We start from the raw sequence: 20,191 nt of genomic DNA on the forward strand, positions 1-20,191 counted from the left end.
CTCCGCAACGGGAGAGGCCACAACAGTGAGAGGCCCGCGTACCGCAAAAAAAAAAAAAAAAAAAAAAAAAGTAATAATAATAATAATACCAGAACCTGATCTGCCAACTCAGAGTAACTGCCATAGACAAACAGGAGCACACAGTAAAATTTTGATTTTCCTGGGCCCTCCAGGCTTCTAGAAAGTCATCTGTAAAGAAGGTTCCCCAAACTGCCCTGGTAAGTTTCAGCCGGGGCTGCTGGGTAAAGGCAAGTCTGCCCCCTCTGGCTTCTTCCTTCTTCCCAGTTCTTTCCTCATTTCGCTGGGGCGTGAGGGAATCTGTCGCCTTCTCCCACTTCCTCCCTCTCTTCTTAATTCTCCTGTCCTGTCAGGTGTGGCCCCTTGAGTGTCACAGATGTTGTCCTCAACTAAGACTAATCTAAGATGTATCAGGAAGTAACAACATATATTTATTTGTTTATTTATTCATGAAGAATTTGTATCCTTCCCATTTCTCAATCGGAACTTGAGATAGATAAAATTAGTTATTTCGCCCAGTAGATTTCAAAAAGACTGGCTAATTTTAATATATTGGGGCAGAAAAAGAGAAATGAGGTTAAGTAATAACCACCTCGGTATGCTTTACTTCCTTACTTCAGGTGCTCCAAGTATCACAAATATTTACTTCTAAAAGATCTCTCAAATCCTTCCTTTCATCTCTTCTCTGAATCTTTGTGAAGGCTAATTACTACCTGCTTCCCACCACCAAAAGAGAAAGTTTAGGAATTTGGAATTAGCATGCAGACTGGGGGCAGCCAGGGTATTTGGAAGAGGCTAGTTTGGCCCATCCGCACCAATAGCCAGGCTGCAGAGAGAAGGCAGAAAGAAACAAGTGTACTTGAGGAGACAGTGTGAGGTCTTGGAGAGAGCCAGTGGTTAGCCTTGACAGCCCCTGGGTCTAGCTCTTCCAGGGGCTGCCTATTCCCTGTCCTCAAAGGCTGTGCAACACCAGTGTGCTTCCAGGAAATGCCTCTCCTGTCTAAATTAGCTTGAGTGCATTTCTGTGGCTTGCAACTAAATAGCTTTGCTATTTAGAGAACTCATTTCATGTATGTCTGTTTTAGTGTTATCCGTTTTACGAAAACGTTCTCTGTGAAAGGGGAGGGGAGCATAATGTATGTATATGTGTATCCACGTATGTATATGACATCTTGCCCAAGATGCTATACAAGTGAGTCTTTGATTCATAAGGGCCTGGAAAACACAGATCTAAAATAGTTACTATAGAAACATTTTGCTTTACATTTAAAAAAAAAATTATTTGTTATTTTTGGCTGTGTTGGGTCTTCTTTGCTGCGTGTGGGCTTTCTCTAGTTGCGGCGAGCCGGGCTACTCTTCGTTGCAGTGCACGGGCTTCTCATTGCAGTGGCTTCTCTTGTTGCGGAGCACAGGCTCTAGGCGCACAGGCTTCAGTAGTTGTGGCACACAAGCTCAGTAGTTGTGGCTTGCAGGCTCTAGAGCGCAGGCTCGGTAGTTGTGGCGCACGGGCTTAGTTGCTCTGCGGCACGTGGGATCTTCCCTGACCAGGGCTCGAACCCGTGTCCCCTGCATTGGCAGGCGGATTCTTAACCACTGTGCCACCAGGGAAGCCCTTGCTTTACATTTTTAATGTAGGGAATCTTGACCAAGATTAACATTGTTAATGACACTGAAGGAGACATTATCACTTCCTGGAAAACAGTAATAGATCACTTTTGACTACATAAGATTTGAAATATTTATAATGAATAAATATCAACATATGAATCTCTTTGATCAAGCTGTGGCTTCATTTTAATCTTAAATGTCAATATGATTTATTTTCTATCTGGTAATTTTTCCCCCCATACAATTACTTGGTTGTTAAAGCCAAGGCATGTTTAATTTGGGGTTTCTTAAGGAAATAATAATAAAGAGGAAAAAGATCCAATATTTGGAGAAACATCAGGTTTAGAGTAAGTAAACAGAACATTTATTTTCTTAGACTCCCCTGTGATTATTTTGTGCTTCCCTGGTTTTGCTTTATCTTTGTTAATACTGTAATTAAAAACACATTTGGGTAAACAAAGTCCTCTTTCTTTCCAACTGGTCTGCTTTTTCTGCCCAAAGCATTCATTGTTGGCACAGTAAGATAACCACCACATCACAATTCATCAACCTGGACACCCTTGTGAGATTTGAAAAAATTAAGGAATTATAACGGGGGCAAATGTTAATGTTTAACTCCCACTCACACAGAGAAAAACACTGGGGATTCTAGTAATGATGGCAAACAACATTTGATAGGATTTTTCACGGAGGCTTCTTGCCAGGAGAAAGCTGTATTTTTTCCAACAAAGTAACTTCAGCATTAAAGTAGAAACTTTAAGCATTCATGATATTGTACACTGGTATTTAAAAGACAGTATTGAAAAAGGCAGAATGTAAACTGTGCATATGTTATGATTATAGCTCTACAAAATTATATGTATGGTAAAGGACTTTGGTAAAGAAATATAAAAAAATAAACTTTTGTTTATTAGAATGATGGGGTTATAAGTAACTTCAGCATAAGAAAAATCCCTTTAACATTACTACAATTTGTTTGGACAGTGGTACCCACGTAAAAAGAGATAGATTTAGGCAAAAGTGTACTCACCGTCAAGCTTTTTAACCACTGTCTGTGTCACTTACAATGTTTATAAAATAGAGATAGGTAATCTCTAAGATCCAATAGTTTGAGAATTAGTGTCTGGGTATAATATATTTCTGAGGAAGAATTGGAAATGAATGGTGGTTCATATCCAGACAATTAGGAGTGATACACATAAAATAAAAATGCATGTATAGCACAAGTAAATACTTAGTAGACACTGCTATGGAGAAGGTCAATCGTGCTGGCCATTCCACTACTGGGATGTAGTGAGTAGATGCTCCTCGAGATCCTACAGTGCACAGGAGAGACACCTCCCCTCAACAAACAATGTCAGCAGAAATCCTGCTGTTTCACGCTGGGAACCCTAATATCATCTTGAAGAGGGAGTGTAATACGATATGGAAAAGACAGGTGCAAGTCAACAGACCCGGGATCTACCGTTCGCTTTGCTGTATGACCTTGAGTTTCCCCACCTGAACCTCAGTTTTCCCATTCATAAATAAATGAAGGTATTGGATTATAACAGTCCTTCCGCCACGAATGTTCTACAATTATAATAAGTACATTCTGGGGCCACAGGACAGCCTTCTTTGAAAGGTATACCCTCAGTGCCATCTGACTGATTCTTATGAGGTCTTTTACTGGCTTCTGCTTGGCCACAGCTGACGGGAAGGGGAAGATGCTACACCTAAGCTGGGCCACTTAGGTGCTTTTTCTTGGGAATTAGAAGTTAAGAATGGCTGGTCCTGGCTGGGCATGTTAGCAAGGATGGGGCGATCATGTACAGTCAGAAGTCACAGAAAACTTGTACAGGGACAAAGGGAGCAGATGTGAAGAAACAAGCAGCACCAAGAGACGAGGAACCTCAGAGAAGCAATGGGTATGAAATCCATTCGTGGTGCAGACTGAACTTCCTGATCCTAGTCTCTCAGGAGTGCCCATTGTACTTCATTCATTCATTCATTCATTCACCAAGTATTGGCTGAGGGCCTCCTGTATTCCAAGCACCATTCTGGGTGCTGGGGTACATTCTTGAACAAAAGGCACAAAGTCCCTGACATCATAGATTTTCCTACTGGAGAAGACAAGACAAGGAACAAATAAATATACCCCATAACATCATGGCATAAGAAGGGAGAAGAAGAGCTATAAATCTGGGCAAGGGGACAGACAGTGATAGATGTCGTGGAAGGCTTCTTGGAGCAATCTGAGCAAAGATCTGAATGAAGTGAGCAAACCACCCAGACATGTTGGGGAAGAGCTGCCCAGGCAGAGGGAACAGCAACTGCAGAGAGACTTCGATGGGAGTGTGCATGGCAGGAGCAGCTAGTTCATACTCCCTCGTCATTCCAAGTCCCGCCCTCCTCATTCCAAGTCCCGCCCTCCTCATTCCAAGTCCCACCCCCCTCCTGAGAGACTTCACCACGTAGATGCTCCGCCCATCACTCTGCATCCCCCCACTCCCAGACCTCTGGTTGAATGATACTTGCCTCCACTCCGCTTCACTTCGGCAGCTCACTACCCTGAGCCTTCCTTGACCTCTGAAATCTTAACTCTAATATGCCACTTTGACCTCAGTCTCCTGGCTGTTAGCCTTCTCATTCCCTTCCTCTCACTCCCCCCATTTTCCTTCCTGAAGACTCCTAATTCCTGAAGTGCTCCCTTTCCTTCTGGTCTCTCATGCTGCTCCTTTACTGATTTCCGTCCCTCTCTAAGCTAGATTCTCTCAAGCACAGGCAGTATGCGTAGTGCTTCGAGTGTGGCCCTTGGAGCCGCACTGTCTGTGTTAAAATCCCAGACCTACCATTAATGGGAATCTCCGTTTTCTGGGGACATAATAATAGTAACTTTCTCCATTGCTGTTTTAAGGACTAAATGAGCTAATGTACAGGCAGGGCTTAGAAAAGTAACATGCCATAGAGTAAGCATTTGATAAATATCATGATAATTTTGATGCTATTATCATAATCATTCCTCTGCTCTTCCTGCAACGATTTGAACCTCTATGACTTCCGTGCTCCTTCTTTGAAACTTCTCTGGAAATCTCAGTCTCTGGGTCAATCTAATCATCTACTGTCTTTGCTTTTATTCTTCGGCAGTTGAGGTCTCCTGACAAAAAACTACTTGACCATGTGGTTTGATGTTGCTATAGACTTAGAGCTTCTGGAGTCTGCTTGGGCTACCACCCAGCTTGAAAATCCCTTTACATGAGTCTGGTTGGTTATCTCATTCATTTCCCCATTAGCTATTCTAAACCGTCACCATTCTTTTCAACTCCCCAAGGTGCTGACCCTTTCACCCTTGCTTGACAGTTCTTACATGATCTTCCTAAACACAGCTAAAAATGTAATTACATTCTCACATCTTTCTCTTCAAACTCCTAGGGAGAGGTCTTCTAGTTTCTGTCTTAGACGAGTTATCCACCTATGTTCTAGATAACTTCCCTTCTCATCCCTCTGGAAACCCGTATCTACCAATTATCTCTTTTCTCTTTCATTTATTTCGGGCCCCAAACATGCTCAAATCTCTCCAGTCTTAACCAAACAAAATAACACCTCTCTGAATGTGGAATCCCCTTCTATCTGTTGTCCCATCTCCTTTCATCTACAGCTAAATGTCTTGACACTGCCAAATGTCCTCTGGGGCAAAACTGACCTTGGTTGAGAACCACCGATTAGAAGATAGGGTGGTATAGGCGCAGTGGTTAAGAATCTTCCTGCCAATGCAGGGGACACGGGTTGGAGCCCTGATCCGGGAAGATCCCACATGCCTCGGAGAAACTAAGCCCATGAGCCACAACTACTGAGTCTGCGCTCTAGAGCCCATGAGCCACAACTACTGAGCCCGCCCGCCTAGAGCCCATGCTCCGCAACAAGAGAAGCCACCACGATGAGAAGCCCGCGCACAGCAAAGAAGAGTAGCCCCCGCTTGCCGCAACTAGAGAAAGCCTGTGCGCAGCAACAAAGACCCAACGCAGCCAAAAATAAATAAATAAAATAAATAAATTTAAGAAAAAAGAAGATAGGACAGTATAAAACAGAGCACCGAGTATGTAACTAAATGTTGCAGAAGTTCTCAAAAGAGGAGCCCATGGTGGCCTCCAGTCCTTTTCATCTACTCCCTGCATTTTTCCTGCCAAACTGTCTTCCAAGACCCCTTGGCAGACAGACAATAAGCACAGCTTGTCTGTACTTCTCCACACTTTCTTCCCTCACCCCTCAGCTCCCTGCAATCTGACTTCTGTCCGCCAGTTGCTTAAAACTTCTCTACGATGTCTTTCTTCCTAATTGCTGAATCCAGGGGACATTTCCTTTCCTGCCTTTCTTACTTGAATTCTCCACAGCACTTTTACGCTATTGACGGCGACTTTTGCCTTGAAACTCTTGCTTTGGCTTCCAAAGAGTTTTGGTTCTCCTCCCACTTCTCCTATAGCATCTTCATCATCTCCTTTACTCGCGTCCTTTCCCTTTAAATCTTAGTATTCCTCAGGCAAAGTCCCCTCCTCAGTCCCCTTCTTAACACTACTCTTTCCCTAGTGGTGTCCTTTATTCCATGACTTTAACCATCACCACCATGTTGGTCACTCCTCAGTCCTGCTCTCCAGCAGAGACCCCAATCCCAGGCTCCAGGAGGTAGCCTGCAGTCTCCTGGGCACTTCCTTCTGCATTCCAGTGGCAACACACTTTCAGCAGGTCTAGTCTTATCTTTCAGCAGTTCGTTCTTGTGTCTAATTGGATCCAAAGTCCTTGAATGTCGATCCTTTCTATTCTTTCTTTCAATGATCTGAACATAGCGCAGCACCTAGCACTTAGTAACTGGTACTTGGGAAGAGTCTTTTGAGTAAGGAATGGATGTACTTGTCCTTTTTTCCCTAGTATTGACAGTGGATTTGCCTACTCATGTTTAAAACAGAACTCTTTTTGTTATCCCCAAATTTCTACGCTTCAGGTCTTCTTCTCAGTTAAAGACACTGCTATCTGCTCAACCACTCACCTTCATAACTCAGGAGCATTATGATCTCCCCTTTCTCTCATCTTCCATATCCGACCCATAAGCAAGTTATGTTAGATCTGCTTCAAGCCGCATCCTAAACTTCACTCTCTGTCACCATCTCTAGCACTACCGCCTTGTCCAAGCCACCAATCTTCTGCTACAATCTTCTGTTTTTTTCTAAGTTTGCTACTGTCCCCCCTACACTTCATAAGGATCTCTCCAAAACATCCATCAGGTTATCTCACTCCCCTCCATAACAGGCTCCATGACTTCGTTACACTTATAAAATTGTACCAAGGCACTGCACTGGCCTGTTCCAACCTCTCCCACCCCACCTCCAAATCCAGACCTGACTCCTATCCCCAGCTCCTTTATATGCTCCAGCAAGAGCCCTTTTTGCTGTTCCTCAAATCCACCAAGCTTATTACACTGGCTGCTCCCTCTGCCTGGAATGCTCTCCTCCAAGATTCTGACATGGCTGGCTCCTTCTCAACCTTTAAATCTCTGCTGAAATGTCTCTTCCTTAGAGAGTTATCCTATGGAAAAAAAAAAAAAAAACCCTACAGTCATTCTCTAACCCCCATTCGGCTTTATTTTCCTCAGAGCACTATTACTGCCTAAATTTATATTTACTAATTTTTAAATTAACTTTCTGTACTGCTATAATATAAGCTTCATGAAGACAGGGATTTTTTTTTTCCCTCTCCTGTCCACTGTTGCATCTCCACTGTATAGAATAGTAACTGGCCCACAGTAAACATTCAGCAAATATTTGTTGGGATAATGTGATCCCTATGTCCAAAGGCATATCTTTATTGATTGGTAAAGGTTATTGGGTCTGTGAGATAGTATTTCATTAAGAGAAGACAACTTTCTTAAATGGGAACTAGCACAGACCTCTAAAACCTGTACACCTATTAGCTACTGACAAGGACTCCTTCCATGGCCAAACTTAAGTCACACAAATGCACTTGCTGACTGACTCTGAGTTCAATTTCTTTCCTATTGCAAGTCTTGATCGCTACTGAAATAGTCTTGAATAAAGTCTCCCTTGTCCTTTTTAACAAGTGTCTGGTGCGATTCTCTTTAACGCTAGAGACCAAATATTCACCTACTGGGCTTGAATAAATCCACCCAATGAATTCTCATTGTTCCCCACAGAACTTGCATATTTTTTTCTGCAGTGGGAAGAGTCAAAGAGAGGCATTTCTTGCCCCTGTGACTGAAGAATATGGTTTCTCTAGCATATAGGGGAAAAGTCAGGAAGAATAAAGGCTACATGATTTTTAAAATCACTTTTATAGCAGCTATTACTTATTCATTTTGTCACATTTATTTTCAATTGTTCTTGTGGTGACATTTTAATGAATAATACAAAAGCAATGCTCAGTTCAAAATGACACCTTGAACCTCCGAAACAAAAGCACGTTCGTTACATAAAAACAATTTGTCATTCCTCCCCCGTCCCCTGCCACATAACCCACATGATTCACATGCAGTCCACTCCTGACTACGCAGCTGACTTGAGATTATATGATCATACCTGCAACATCGAACTCAATTTCCAGTGTGACCTTGCTTGTGATTGAAGAGTCTCGGAGGAGCTGGCTGGCTTCCTCGAAGGTGCTGTCTTCAGTTGGAATTCCATTAATGGCCAGCACTCTGTCTCCAATCTGTAGCACCCCACATCTGAATTTAGAACCACACGTTACGGGTCACAGATGGAGTAAATAATTATCCACTTGAAGTTGCCAAGATCCTGGCAAATAGCATTTGGTCTTATTTATTTAATGTTGTGGGCATCCTATTAGGTCAACTGCAATATCCCACATTCCTTTTTTTTTTAATAAAAGTGTAGTTGATTTACAATATTGTGTTAGTTTCCGGTGTACAGCAAAGTGATTCGGTTATATGCAATGTCCTACATTCTTGCATTTCTTGGCTACAAATGTGAGCAAGGGAATCTTGAAGTATCCCGGAAAAGTAATTAATAATTCAGCACCATGGTATTGTTATAACCTGATCTGAACCAATATATAGTAATGATGAATGTGCATTCCCCCATGGCACAGAAATTATTATGAAGTTTGGACTTCAGAGATTTTTTTAATGGATTTTTTTTCCCTTTTTAATTAATTTAGCCTCTAGTCGCCAACAGACAAAAATCTGCTAAAGGCACTCATGCTCGCTATTCTGTCTCAAACCTGATCAAGAACGTAAAATTTTATTGTCAGAACAGAGTTCATCACGTCTTGCATTTCCTGCGTTGAGCACTGTTCCATGATTTATTAGCTAGTCAAAGACAGCCAGCGAGAAATGCAGGGCAGACAACGATGCCGTGAAAGAAAATGTCTCACCTCTCTGCCGGGCTGTCAGCTTCAATATAGGAAATCAGAGGTGGAGAGGAGAGGGTCTCTGTGGCAAACACACTGCCCTGCAGTTGAATCCCAAATCCTGTGACAGGATCTGCTGTGAGCACAACCTCTGTGGTTTCTGTGTGAACAACCTGCCCAGCCAAGCCCACCGTACTGGAGGCTAATGACACTAGAGGAACAAACACACACACAAGAAATGACTTTAGATTAGAACAGGCACCAGGAGCACCAGCATTTCTGAAACAGATCGTGTCTCCGGAACAAAAGCTCATTGGCAATGGTGGGATGTGAGGTTTCGGTCTTTTAGCATAAAAAGTTTCACCAGAGCTGAACAGGATAGATGAATCTCCCAATATTTGTCACATCTAAGTCACAGCATCAGTGTAGCCCCCTCCTCAGGCCCACCCCTAATATCAGGGACAGTTGTGGGAGCTGTAGGAAGAGGATGGTCTTGGGGTCAGGGTACCTGAGGTCTAGTCCTGGCTCGACCACTAAGCAACCAGTTGGGTGACCTTGGGTTAAGTCATCTATCTCCTTCCTATCTAGGAAAATGGGGGTTGGGCTTAACTGGTCTAATGTGTCCCCCCCCAACCCCCACTTTAGCTATTTGCACCTAAGGTTCCAGCTTTTACAAACAACTTGACCTTCACTTTTGAAGAAACAACTGATCCAAGTCTGGCTCCTGGGGTGATGAGGATGTTCTGGTCATCAGCCTTAACGTGGCGTTGGGTTGCCACAATGGAGTCCTTTAAACCCTACATTCCTCCTACCCGCAAATTTGGTCTCTTCAGCTCTTGTTCTTTCCCACTGGCTCGCCAGCCTGTTTTGTCATCTCTTATTTCATTCATTTCTCTGATATTCATCCAAGCCCCCAGGCACACAGCTGTCTAGTTCCCATTCCCGACCTAGGTGGTGAAGAAGCATCCTCCAGGAATGCCTTCGTCTCAGCGCTGCTCACTGGCACCCATGCCTCCTTTGCTCTCCATGAGCAAGCTCTCTGCCTGTAGGGTCCTGCGTTTGACTGCCGCTTCCTCCAATAAAGGTCTCTGGCCTCCTTCCTCCAAGTGAAACCTGATGCCACCATACACCTCAGGACACTCTCCAACCACAAGCTATTTTCCCTCACGCTCCCTGCCTGGGGCAAGGAGAGAGAAGGGTTTAGAATACTCCTTGCTGCCCGTATGCAGTGCTGTTTATCTCAAATCACTCCTATTTCAAGTTCCATATTCTGTATTCATTTCTGCTTTGTCTCATCTTCAAACCCATAGTTTTCTGTTTTTGTGAAGTCCCTCCATTTCCTCACCGACTTCAGGACTTGGCTGTGAACCTACCTCCTCTAACCCTTCGTTGTCTCGGCACCTTTGACATCATGGCCGTAATCTCCTAACATGCTGGCTTGACGGTTCTTCATCTCTCTCAATGCCAGTTACTAGCAGTTCCATCCTCCTCCAGTTCTCTGCCAGCAGAGCCCTATGCTGGACCCCATCTTCCTTCAAAGTGGATAGAGCTCCAGGATCTCAATATCTGAATCCTCCTTATTGATCACACGTCCTTATGAGCCATCTTCCCGAGTCCCTACGATCTGACTTTCTCCTCTTTATGACGTCCAGTCCCATTTTCTCTCACTTGTCTCCTAGTCTAATGGCTTTCAAACAATATTTTTAGCAACGGATATTTCCCCCCCTTCATATGAAAGCACGTAAGAGATGCCCTTGTATTCCAGATAAGAACACAGCTATTGCAGGTAGTGAGGTAGGAGCAGAACACTCCAGAAGCTTCTGCCTCCCTCACGTGAGAATCTGGTTTGCAAGCCATCATCTTTCCTCGTTGCCTTTTCTAACATCATTTTCCTCCACACTCCACCTGGGCCTCCGGTGACCATTTCAATGAGGCCTCTGCTAGTATTCTTACACCTCATGTGATTCTGTCTACTCTCATACACCATACTCTTTGGTAATAGCCAGACACTCCACTGCTGTTACTGAGTTGCTGAAGGGTCCTACAGAAAGACATGACGAATTCACATTATTCTCTATGGGGCCCTGGAATCTTCTGTGGTGTAATATTTTGTCACCTTATTTGATTCCTCATGGGATTTTTCACAAATATTTCTACTCTTTTAAGGGTCAAACTTTACTTCCTTTCCTACAAGACTGAAAAGATCCAGCCATTTGACAAGAATTCCTTAAACAACATGCTTGTCAACCTCAGCTTCTCAGTATCATCATTTGCTCTCCCCCCCACCCCCATTTCAGGAGGATGTACAAGGCTAATTCTTCCTTTCATTATTTTTGATACTATCCCTCCCTTTCCACTCCCTCTGTGATTTTGTGCCACAAAAACTTCTCTCTTGACATTTTTCCTAACTTTCCTACTCACTCCCCTAGCCTTCTGACCTTTCTCTATAGATTTGTACTGATTCCCAAACTGCTTAAAATTGACTTCTCCCTTCACCCTTTACTGTAACTACTCTCGTGAGGATGACTTCCTGATTGCCAAAATCAATGGCCTCATCCTCTCTAACCACTCTGCAGCAACTGGCTTTGGGAACTATCCCTTTCTTCCTGAGGTGCCTCTCTTACTTTTGATGAAGTTTTGTTCTTAGTTTCTTACTCTTCCAGCCCTTACCACTTCCTTTGCCTTCTGCACTCCAAACATAGAGCTGACCACGGTTCTGTCCTAAGTGTTTTCTACTCTCATTCTTTCCCCCATTCACTTCCAGCGCACCTGTAATATGACCTCTCATGTATCTTCTCGTGTCTCCCTCTCTAGACTCTCTCAAGCTCCAGTGATGCATTTCCTTGATGTCCCATCCACAAGGATGTCTCATTGACTCCTCAAACTCAACATCTTCAAATTGAGTTAATCATCTTCTCTTTCTCTTTGCCACCACTATTTCTATGAATGGGACCATCATGTTGATGGTCCTTCAGGCTTGAAATCTCAAAGTAACCTTTGACTCACAACAACTCATTGTCTTAAATCCAATCAGTTGCTGAGTTCTCCCAGGATGATGACTAAAATATATCTTGTATAAATCCTCCTTTCCCTTCTTATCACCAATGCCTTAATTCAGGCTCTCATTACTTTCATTGCATTCCATTCATATTCCAATTATTCTAATATACCTGTTTCTGGGTCCCCTCATGTCCAGTGCTTTCCGTATATTATTGCCAGATTAACTTTGTTTAAGATGAGGCCCCAACTTCTCTACTCTCCTGGCGTACAGCCTCATCACTGCTAGTAGAGATTACTACATAGGCTTCCAACCAGTGTCCTTGCCCCTTATCTTTTGCTAACAGCTCCAAATTGCTCCCAAGGGGCTTTTCTACTATGCAAAGGTCACCCCCCAGTTTAGAATCTTTTAATGGCTCCCGATTTCCTAGAGAACAAAATCTCTCATTCTAGCAGACTACGCAGGATCCTTCATAAGTTCATTTTCTCCTGCCCATCCAGTCTCACGTTCCCTTATGCTCTGTTCCTGAGTCTTTCCTACAAGACTGAAAAGATCCAGCCATTTGAAAAGAATTCCTTAAACAACATTCTTCTCAACCTCAGCTTCTCAGTATCATCATTTGCTCTCCCCCTCCACCCCCATTTCACCTGCTGCAACTAAGGAACCCATGTGCTGCAACCAAGAAGCCCACCTGCTGCAACTAAGATCCAGTGCAACCAAATAAATAAATATCAAAAAAAAAAAAAAAAACAAGGGAAGGGGGCTTCCCTGGTGGCGCAGTGGTTGAGAGTCCGCTTGCCGATGCAGGGGACGCGGGTTTGTGCCCCGGTCCGGGAAGATCCCACATGCCGCAGAGTGGCTGGGCCCGTGAGCCATGGCTGCTGAGCCTGTGCATCTGGAGCCTGTGCTCCGCAACGGGAGAGGCCACAACAGTGAGAGGCCCGTGTATCGCAAAAAAACAAAAAAACAAGGGAAGGGCTAAAGTGGCAGAGGGCACAGCACATACAGAGGTGCAGAGGCATGAGAGCAAGCCTGGAGAACATGACTCAGGAGCAACTAAGCCCGTGCGCCACAACTACTGAGACTGAGCTCTAAAGCCCGTGAGCCACAACTACTGAGCCCACGTGCCACAACTACTGAAGCCCGTGTGCCTAGAGCCCGTGCTCCACAACAAAGAGAAGCCATCGCAATGAGAAGCCCACACACCGCAACGAAGAGTAGCCCCTGCTCACCGCAACTAGAGAGAGCCTGTGTGCAGCAACAAAGACCCAACACAGCCAAAAAAAAAAAAACCCCAAAACCAAAAAACTTTAAAATGTGTAAACATCACCTGAGATAGCCAAATAGATTATCATTTATTTGTAGTCACTAATATCCTTAATCAAGACAGCAGTCTTACCTCACACAAACAAATGTTTGGCCATTAAAGCAGAAGTATGAACATGAATGCATCAATTTTAATTGCTCTTCCCTGCTGAGGGCTGTTAGCCTGTTTTCTCTCAGTAAGCAGTGTTGCACAAGAAGGCATTTTATGTAAAAAATCTCATATAAAAATATCCACCACAAATCCTGAGGCATTAAATGGAAGACTCAACCTATGTATTATGTCAAAGTGGAACCATGTGAAAAATGCATAAGTTTGAAAGCAGTGTTAACATCTCAGATATAGGCATCATAATAGCAAATACTAGTGCTTACTTCAATAGTGCTTACTATTTAATAAGTATTGTTCTAGCACATATATATATTATATATATAGTACATTTATAATTATAGTTCTTATTTCATTGGGTAATTGTGAAGATTATATGAGAATATATCATTGTTCATACATATATATGAACATATCATATATATATATATATATGAATATATAGTCTAGAATGTATTTCTTGTCCTGCATGTTCCTTTCAGTGATGAGAATACACACACACACACACACACACACACACACACACACACACACACACACAGACAGACATATACACATTTTCATATAATCTTCACAATTACCCAATAAGGTAAATACTATAATTAGCCCCACTTTGTAGCTAAGAAGGCCAAAGTACAGAGAGCTTAGAAAATCTGCTCAAGGTCCTAGAGCTAGAAATTAATGACACTGGGATGAGAACCTACACAACCTGGTTCCAGAGGCTATGCTCATAACCAGTTCACTCTGTTGCCTTCAACTCATTTCTTCCATGAGTAAATAATTTGCTCTCTCGAGTCAGCTAAGAAACATATGAGGCTCTAGGAGTTCCTTGTTCTCAGTCTTCCTTCTCTTTACCTATACGAAAGATGACAAATCTTCTATTTGAAGGGATATGCACGTCAATATCATGAATACACCACAGTGGAGGTTTGCGATGGTTTTCCTTGTAAGGAAACCTCAGGTTCTTATAACATGAAAAGACCATGTCCCAGTATGGTGATGGCTGGTCTCCTACACTGATGGTGGCATTGGTAGGCCTGGCCACAGACCCACCTCTGAAGACGAATCTCTGGCAAACCAGCTGAAGAGCCAATAGATCCAACCACCCTTCCTCACAAGAACATTTTCTCTTTAACACCAGTCTTGAAGTACCTGGGTTTGGTTTTGTTTAGGTAACTTAAGAGTGGTCCTTTCTTTATCCCCATGGTGAGCACAGGAAGAGATCCCATCTTCTTTGAGCTTCTTTACAGGAATCATAATCATGGCCACCAAAAACAACAAGAAATACTCACACCTCTCTAGACTATGATTAGATCTGGTTGGAGAGATAGGTGTTCTCTTCCTTTAAAACTTATGTGATTATGATGAGAGATTATATTCTGCCCTCCCATCACCACAAAAGAAAAATTTAGGAGTGATGTGTTTCTTCCCTTCTTCCCTAAGGCATTCAACCACCCTTTTCTTGTTTACACGTACAACCAGCTATCCAGAAACAAGCAGCCAACCACATTTTCCTAGTCTTGCCTAATCTAATGTGCTTGGCTGTCCCAGAAGGTCATATTTCTAAGAATCACGGTCGAAATTCCTGGACCTTAGGATGCTTGTTGTAAAGACGAACATCCTTCAATCTTCCTGACGCTGGAGTGAGTAACAGATATATGTTAGGGCAGAGATTTTCAGTGGGGCACGTTCCTGGGGAAAGTATTAGAATCTTGGGGAGTGAAATACAGTTTGAAAAGGCACATTCAAGGGGAATGAGATATAGTTTGAAAACGCGTGTTTAAACTTATCATTGCCTTTCTTGCAGGGGGAGGTTCATGAAATACAATTTAGTATGAAATTTATAATAATATTAAACAACTGCATGGAACTCTTATATTTATCAAAAGGGGGACCTAGTTTTCAAAGAATTGCTTTAGAGTGAATAAGAAACTAAGAACAAAGATTTCATGTCCAAAACTACCCAGAATATAAGGAAGGAGTCTTAAAGAAAAAAAAATCACATCTTTGGTTATTTTATCAGATCAAAAGAGCAAGAAAAAGATCTCAAAAAAAAAAAGTTGTAGGCAAAGGTAGAATGAACTAACAAATTCAGTCTGAAACCGTATTTGGTGCAATCATTACTTTGTCGATAAGAGAGATCATTTCAACGGTCTTTGGCGCAGGGCTGCGAGCTGCTTAGCGTCTACCTGTGAAACACTCTTCCCGCAGGTTTCCTTATATCCAAGACTCCAACAGACCCACCCGTTTCCTCCAGGCCAAAAGTCACTGGCTAACATTTCACTTACGTGAGCTTTTGAAGTCTTTCTTTTTCAACCTCCTCCTCATCATGGTTCCACGTGGGCTAGTGGAGTAGAGGCTTCGAGGCAAAGTCCCCATGTTCAGGGAACTCAGGCTGTATGCACTCGTGGAGGTAGGAGAGAAGGATGAAGACAAAGCTGCTGTAAAAGAGTGAGGACTTGGCACAGAGCATTCTCAGGTGGGGTGTGAGCCTGCCACACCTGCCAACCAGCAACAATATAGAAAGACACACAAGAGGCACAGCAATGGCTAGTAGGTACCCCAACCAATAAGAGACCAGATCTCAGGAGCCATGGAGACAGCGCTTTAGAATCTGAGTTACAAGGGCCCGGAAGTGCCTGAGGAGCAGCGCTGATCTTCATAAGTATAATGCAACACGGAGAGGCTCTATGAATTTTGCTTTAGACAAAAAAGTAAACATTAAAACAAGTTTCTCCATAAACAACAACTCAATGCATCAAACACATAACCTCATTTTCATAGATATTTTCTGACATGAATTTCACAAGTGGTTCCATATACACAAATAAGGTCTGAGAATACTGTACTGTATATACTATTCTGCATTGGTATTTCCTGGCCACACATAAAGCATTCGGAACCTTTACGTCCTTTCCTAACAACAAATGCTTTCTGATGGAAAAGAAGGACTTAAGAGATGACAGAAATGATAAGTTGCTACTACATAAAGAAAAGCACACCACACCCATGAAACCAAAAATGGTATGAATCAAATGAGGAAGGGGTGAGAAGAATATAATTTAAGTAAAAGACCAGGAGGCGAAAGCCTGGAACATTACGAGGGCTGTTGGGAGGAGGTGCTTTCGTGAATGTCAGGGCTGGCGCTCTGCAATGGTCTGGGTGGTACGTATTATAGTGATGGTAGGTGTGAAGACTGCAGTGGTCGCTGGCCCAGGAATCCCAGGGAGGTTGCCTGTCGCTCCTCTGAATTTTCACTGCCCATATGAAGTGATGATGAGAAATAAAAACAAACAAACAAAGAACCAAAAAAAAAAAAAAGAGGAAAAAGTAACTTGAATTGCACAAATAAAAAGTGTAACCAAAAAATGAAAGCTGCTTGCAAAAAAAAAAAAAATATTGACTTTGCCCTTTTCTTAGTGGTCAGCAAAACTGATGATTAACATCAGGGATGGTAACTTTTCATCTTCGCAAGACTAATGCATGTCTTTCCCCAGCCCATTTTTTCTCCTTTTAAGATGACTATTGAATCCATTTCTAATCTCCCCTTGTGCTTCACAGCAGAGATTAAAAACATTTTTTTTTAACTTAAAAGTCAACCCCACAAAGATCTATGGCACAAGACTAGTGATTAAAGATTTGCAAATCTTGGCCAGTTAGTAGCACTTGTTTTGAGAAGAAGGAAAGAAGGAACGCTAAATCACACTGGCTCCTGATTCAAGGGGTTTACTAGTCACACATCACAATTTACTGCTCTGACATTTTAATTACACTACTATTCATCACTTGAACCTGATTTTTCTCAACAATAAACCACTCTAATCATCTATCATTATCAGGATCTTATTTATACTCTAATCAGAAGATAAAAGTCTCAATATATTTTATAATTTTGGGGGTATTTTTAAAAGATGTATTTACATTTGAAAGAGATATTGAATTATTAAAGTATTTCAAATACTTTATATTTCCTTAAGATGCCATGAAATTTTAATAAAGTCAATTTCAAAATTCTGGTGTCCCCTTTATTTTCAAAAAATTATATATCATATTTCCATTCTAATTTCAATATCGTTTAGATTTGATTTTCTACCCAGTGTTCTGAAATACAAGCACTTTTATGTTTGTTACTATATTGACATGAAATTTTTCATTTAAGTATCTTAAAAAATGAAAAATAAAAATATGAACTTTTCTCTCCTACTGTTATGATTCTAAGGTTAGATGCCTTACATGTGAATGACTCTGCAGTATCTATTCATGTAGTGAGGTCAAATACTCTGTAAGTATTTAAAGGAGGGTTATTTACGTAAGAGTTTAGATTATACCATCCGTGATATCAGTCTCACTGGCCACTTCACAGCCTTTCTGGAATGAGACAGTGCATGGAACAAAAGCACTAGTGTGGACAGATCACCACGGGCTGAGGCCAAGCTGAGTTTCTGTTCCGGCTCCAGCCCATCTTCTGTATATGACCCTGGCCAGTTACTCAACCTCTCTAGGCCTCAGTTTCCTCATATGTCAAGTGGAGATCATGAAAACGTCTACTGCACAGGCCAACTGTGAGAATTCTGTACCCAAGGTGCTTAGCACGATGCTTGTACACAGAATAAAATCCAACGACCCTTTATTAATAGCATTGATTCTGTCTACTTTCTATCTACTTGCCAATGAATCATTTTTAAAGGAAACAGATGTATCTATCACTCAACAAATTTCACTCATTGGGCACTTAAGTTTAGAGAATATTTCAGGAATCTGCAGTACACTTTTCTGGCCACCATAATTTTGTAACCCTAAACCATCTGGCCCTTTCCTTCTATCCACTGCTGTTTCTAGTTTGGGTTCCATCTCCCTCTCCACTATTCTACTTTCAAGCCACCATCTCCTTCACCTAGATCACTTCCTCATCTTCAGACTTGGCTCCCTGGTTCGTCTCTGTATCCACAATACGGAATGATCTTTCAAATATGTAAGTTAGATCATGTGACTCCCATTTAAGGTACTTCAATGGGTTACAATTACAAACAGAATCAAAAGTGAGTCCTGGGCTTCCCTGGTGGCGCAGTGGTTGAAAGTCCGCCTGCCGATGCAGGGGACACGGGTTCGTGCCCCGGTCCGGGAAGATCCCACATTCCGTGGAGCGGCTGGGCATGTGAGCCATGGCCGCTGAGCCTGCGCGTCCGGAGCCTGTGCTCCGCAACGGGAGAGGCCACAACAGTGAGAGGCCCGCGTACCGCAAAAAAAAAAAAAAAAAAAAAAAAAAAGTGAGTCCTACTTATCTCTCCAGCTTCATCCCCTAGCACTCTCCTCATCACTGCCTGTTTCAGCCATGTTGGTCTTTTGTCTTGTCGTAGAACAAGCCAGGCTGCTTCCTGCCTCAGGGCATTTGCACTTCCTGTTCTTCCTACCTCTAATATTCTTCTCCCCCTTGTTTTCATGGCTGGCTTTTTACCATCATTCAGGTCTCAGCTCAGGTACCACCACCTCAGAGTTGTTCTGACCTCCTTGGATGTAGTAGCTGCCCTCTCCCACCCATGCTATCCCACTGCTGCTTTACGTTCTTCATACCACTTACTACTGTCTGAAATGGCTTTATTTATTTAATATACTTTTAATGTTTCTCCCTCTATACTGGAATGTAAATTCCATGAGACTAGGAATCACTTTGCTTGTCTTGCTCACTAGAGGTATCACGGCAACTAGAACAGTGTCTGGTATATAATGACTGATGAATGAGTGAATGAATGAGTGAATGGATGCATGCATGAATGAACAGGAATATCGGCCAGAGAGTCCATGTCCACACTGTCCACACTGCAGCAGCAGTTTCCTTGGGATAAAGAGCACTGCCCAGGAAGTCCCTGATGGATTCTCTTTAACCATCCGCATTCTACTTTAGGGTGTACCAGAAGACTTTTTAGCAAGATACAGTCATTGCTGGGTCTGGCTCATCTACCCACAGCCGTTCTACTGAGCTCTGTAAAATATTGTCAAATGAGGTACAGTGAGCGAACTTCAGAATTCTACACTCACTTTTCGACCCAGTTCTTTATGGAGTGCTTTGAAAATTACTGGGCATTTTTGATTACTGTCAAGTCCAATTGATAACACAATAAGAAAGCTATTGAGCACCTACTGTATGCCTGGCACTGTGCCATTTGTGGCAGGCAGGTTAAATGTAGGTCATAACATTTACTTTGACTTTGAACTACTACTGGGGACTAAATATTCATACACATCAAATAATTGAGACAAAAATTATATTCGATAATGCAAAAAACTGCATGCCGTGGATAATGAATGCAAAAGGCGTTCAACAAACAATGTAGGCCAGAGAAGACAGCTATAGCCTATTTTGAACGTGCACTCTAAATCTCTTCTGTTTTATGGTGGTGTACTTAATACTCATATGTTAGGCAAGTATTTTAGTTTAAAAATTAGATGGTACTTTTTTTTTTTTTTTTTTTTTGCGGTACGCGGGCCTCTCACCGTTGTGGCCTCTCCCGCTGCGGAGCACAGGCTCCGGACGCGCAGGCTCAGCGGCCATGGCTCACGGGCCCAGCCGCTCCGCGGCATGTGGGATCTTCCCGGACGGGGGCACGAACCCGCGTCCCCTGCATCGGCAGGCGGACTCTCAACCACTGCGCCACTAGGGAAGCCCTAGATGGTACATTTTTGGCATGCTGTTTCATTTTGCAAAAAACATTCATTTATATTCTCCCATTTAATGGTCCCCATAATAACAGTCAGCCTTCACTGAGTACTCGCTATATACCAGG

The 20,191-nt window shown here is 42.7% G+C and overlaps 1 protein-coding gene across 11 annotated transcripts in view; it reads right to left on the bottom strand.

Moving 5' to 3' along the window:
* GRIP1 (glutamate receptor interacting protein 1) overlaps positions 1-20,191 on the bottom strand; it is a gene marked incomplete at both ends in the record, with an annotated part of 692,303 nt that overhangs the window by 84,182 nt on the left and 587,930 nt on the right. For 8 of the 11 annotated variants that reach the window (XM_082849388.1, XM_082849396.1, XM_082849394.1 and 5 more), the window contains 3 exons: positions 8,190-8,335; positions 9,004-9,190; positions 15,698-15,850. In XM_082849388.1, coding sequence (XP_082705514.1) covers positions 8,190-8,335; positions 9,004-9,190; positions 15,698-15,850 — 486 coding nt within the window. Of the gene's footprint in view, positions 1-8,189; positions 8,336-9,003; positions 9,191-15,697; positions 15,851-16,510; positions 16,667-20,191 lie in introns of all 11 variants that reach the window. The other 3 variants (XM_082849390.1, XM_082849387.1, XM_082849391.1) reach the window with 1 other exon arrangement.

The sequence above is a fragment of the Leucopleurus acutus genome (genome assembly GCF_964270905.1).
Source record: "Leucopleurus acutus genome assembly, chromosome: 11".
Classification (NCBI taxonomy): Eukaryota; Metazoa; Chordata; class Mammalia; order Artiodactyla; family Delphinidae; genus Leucopleurus; species Leucopleurus acutus.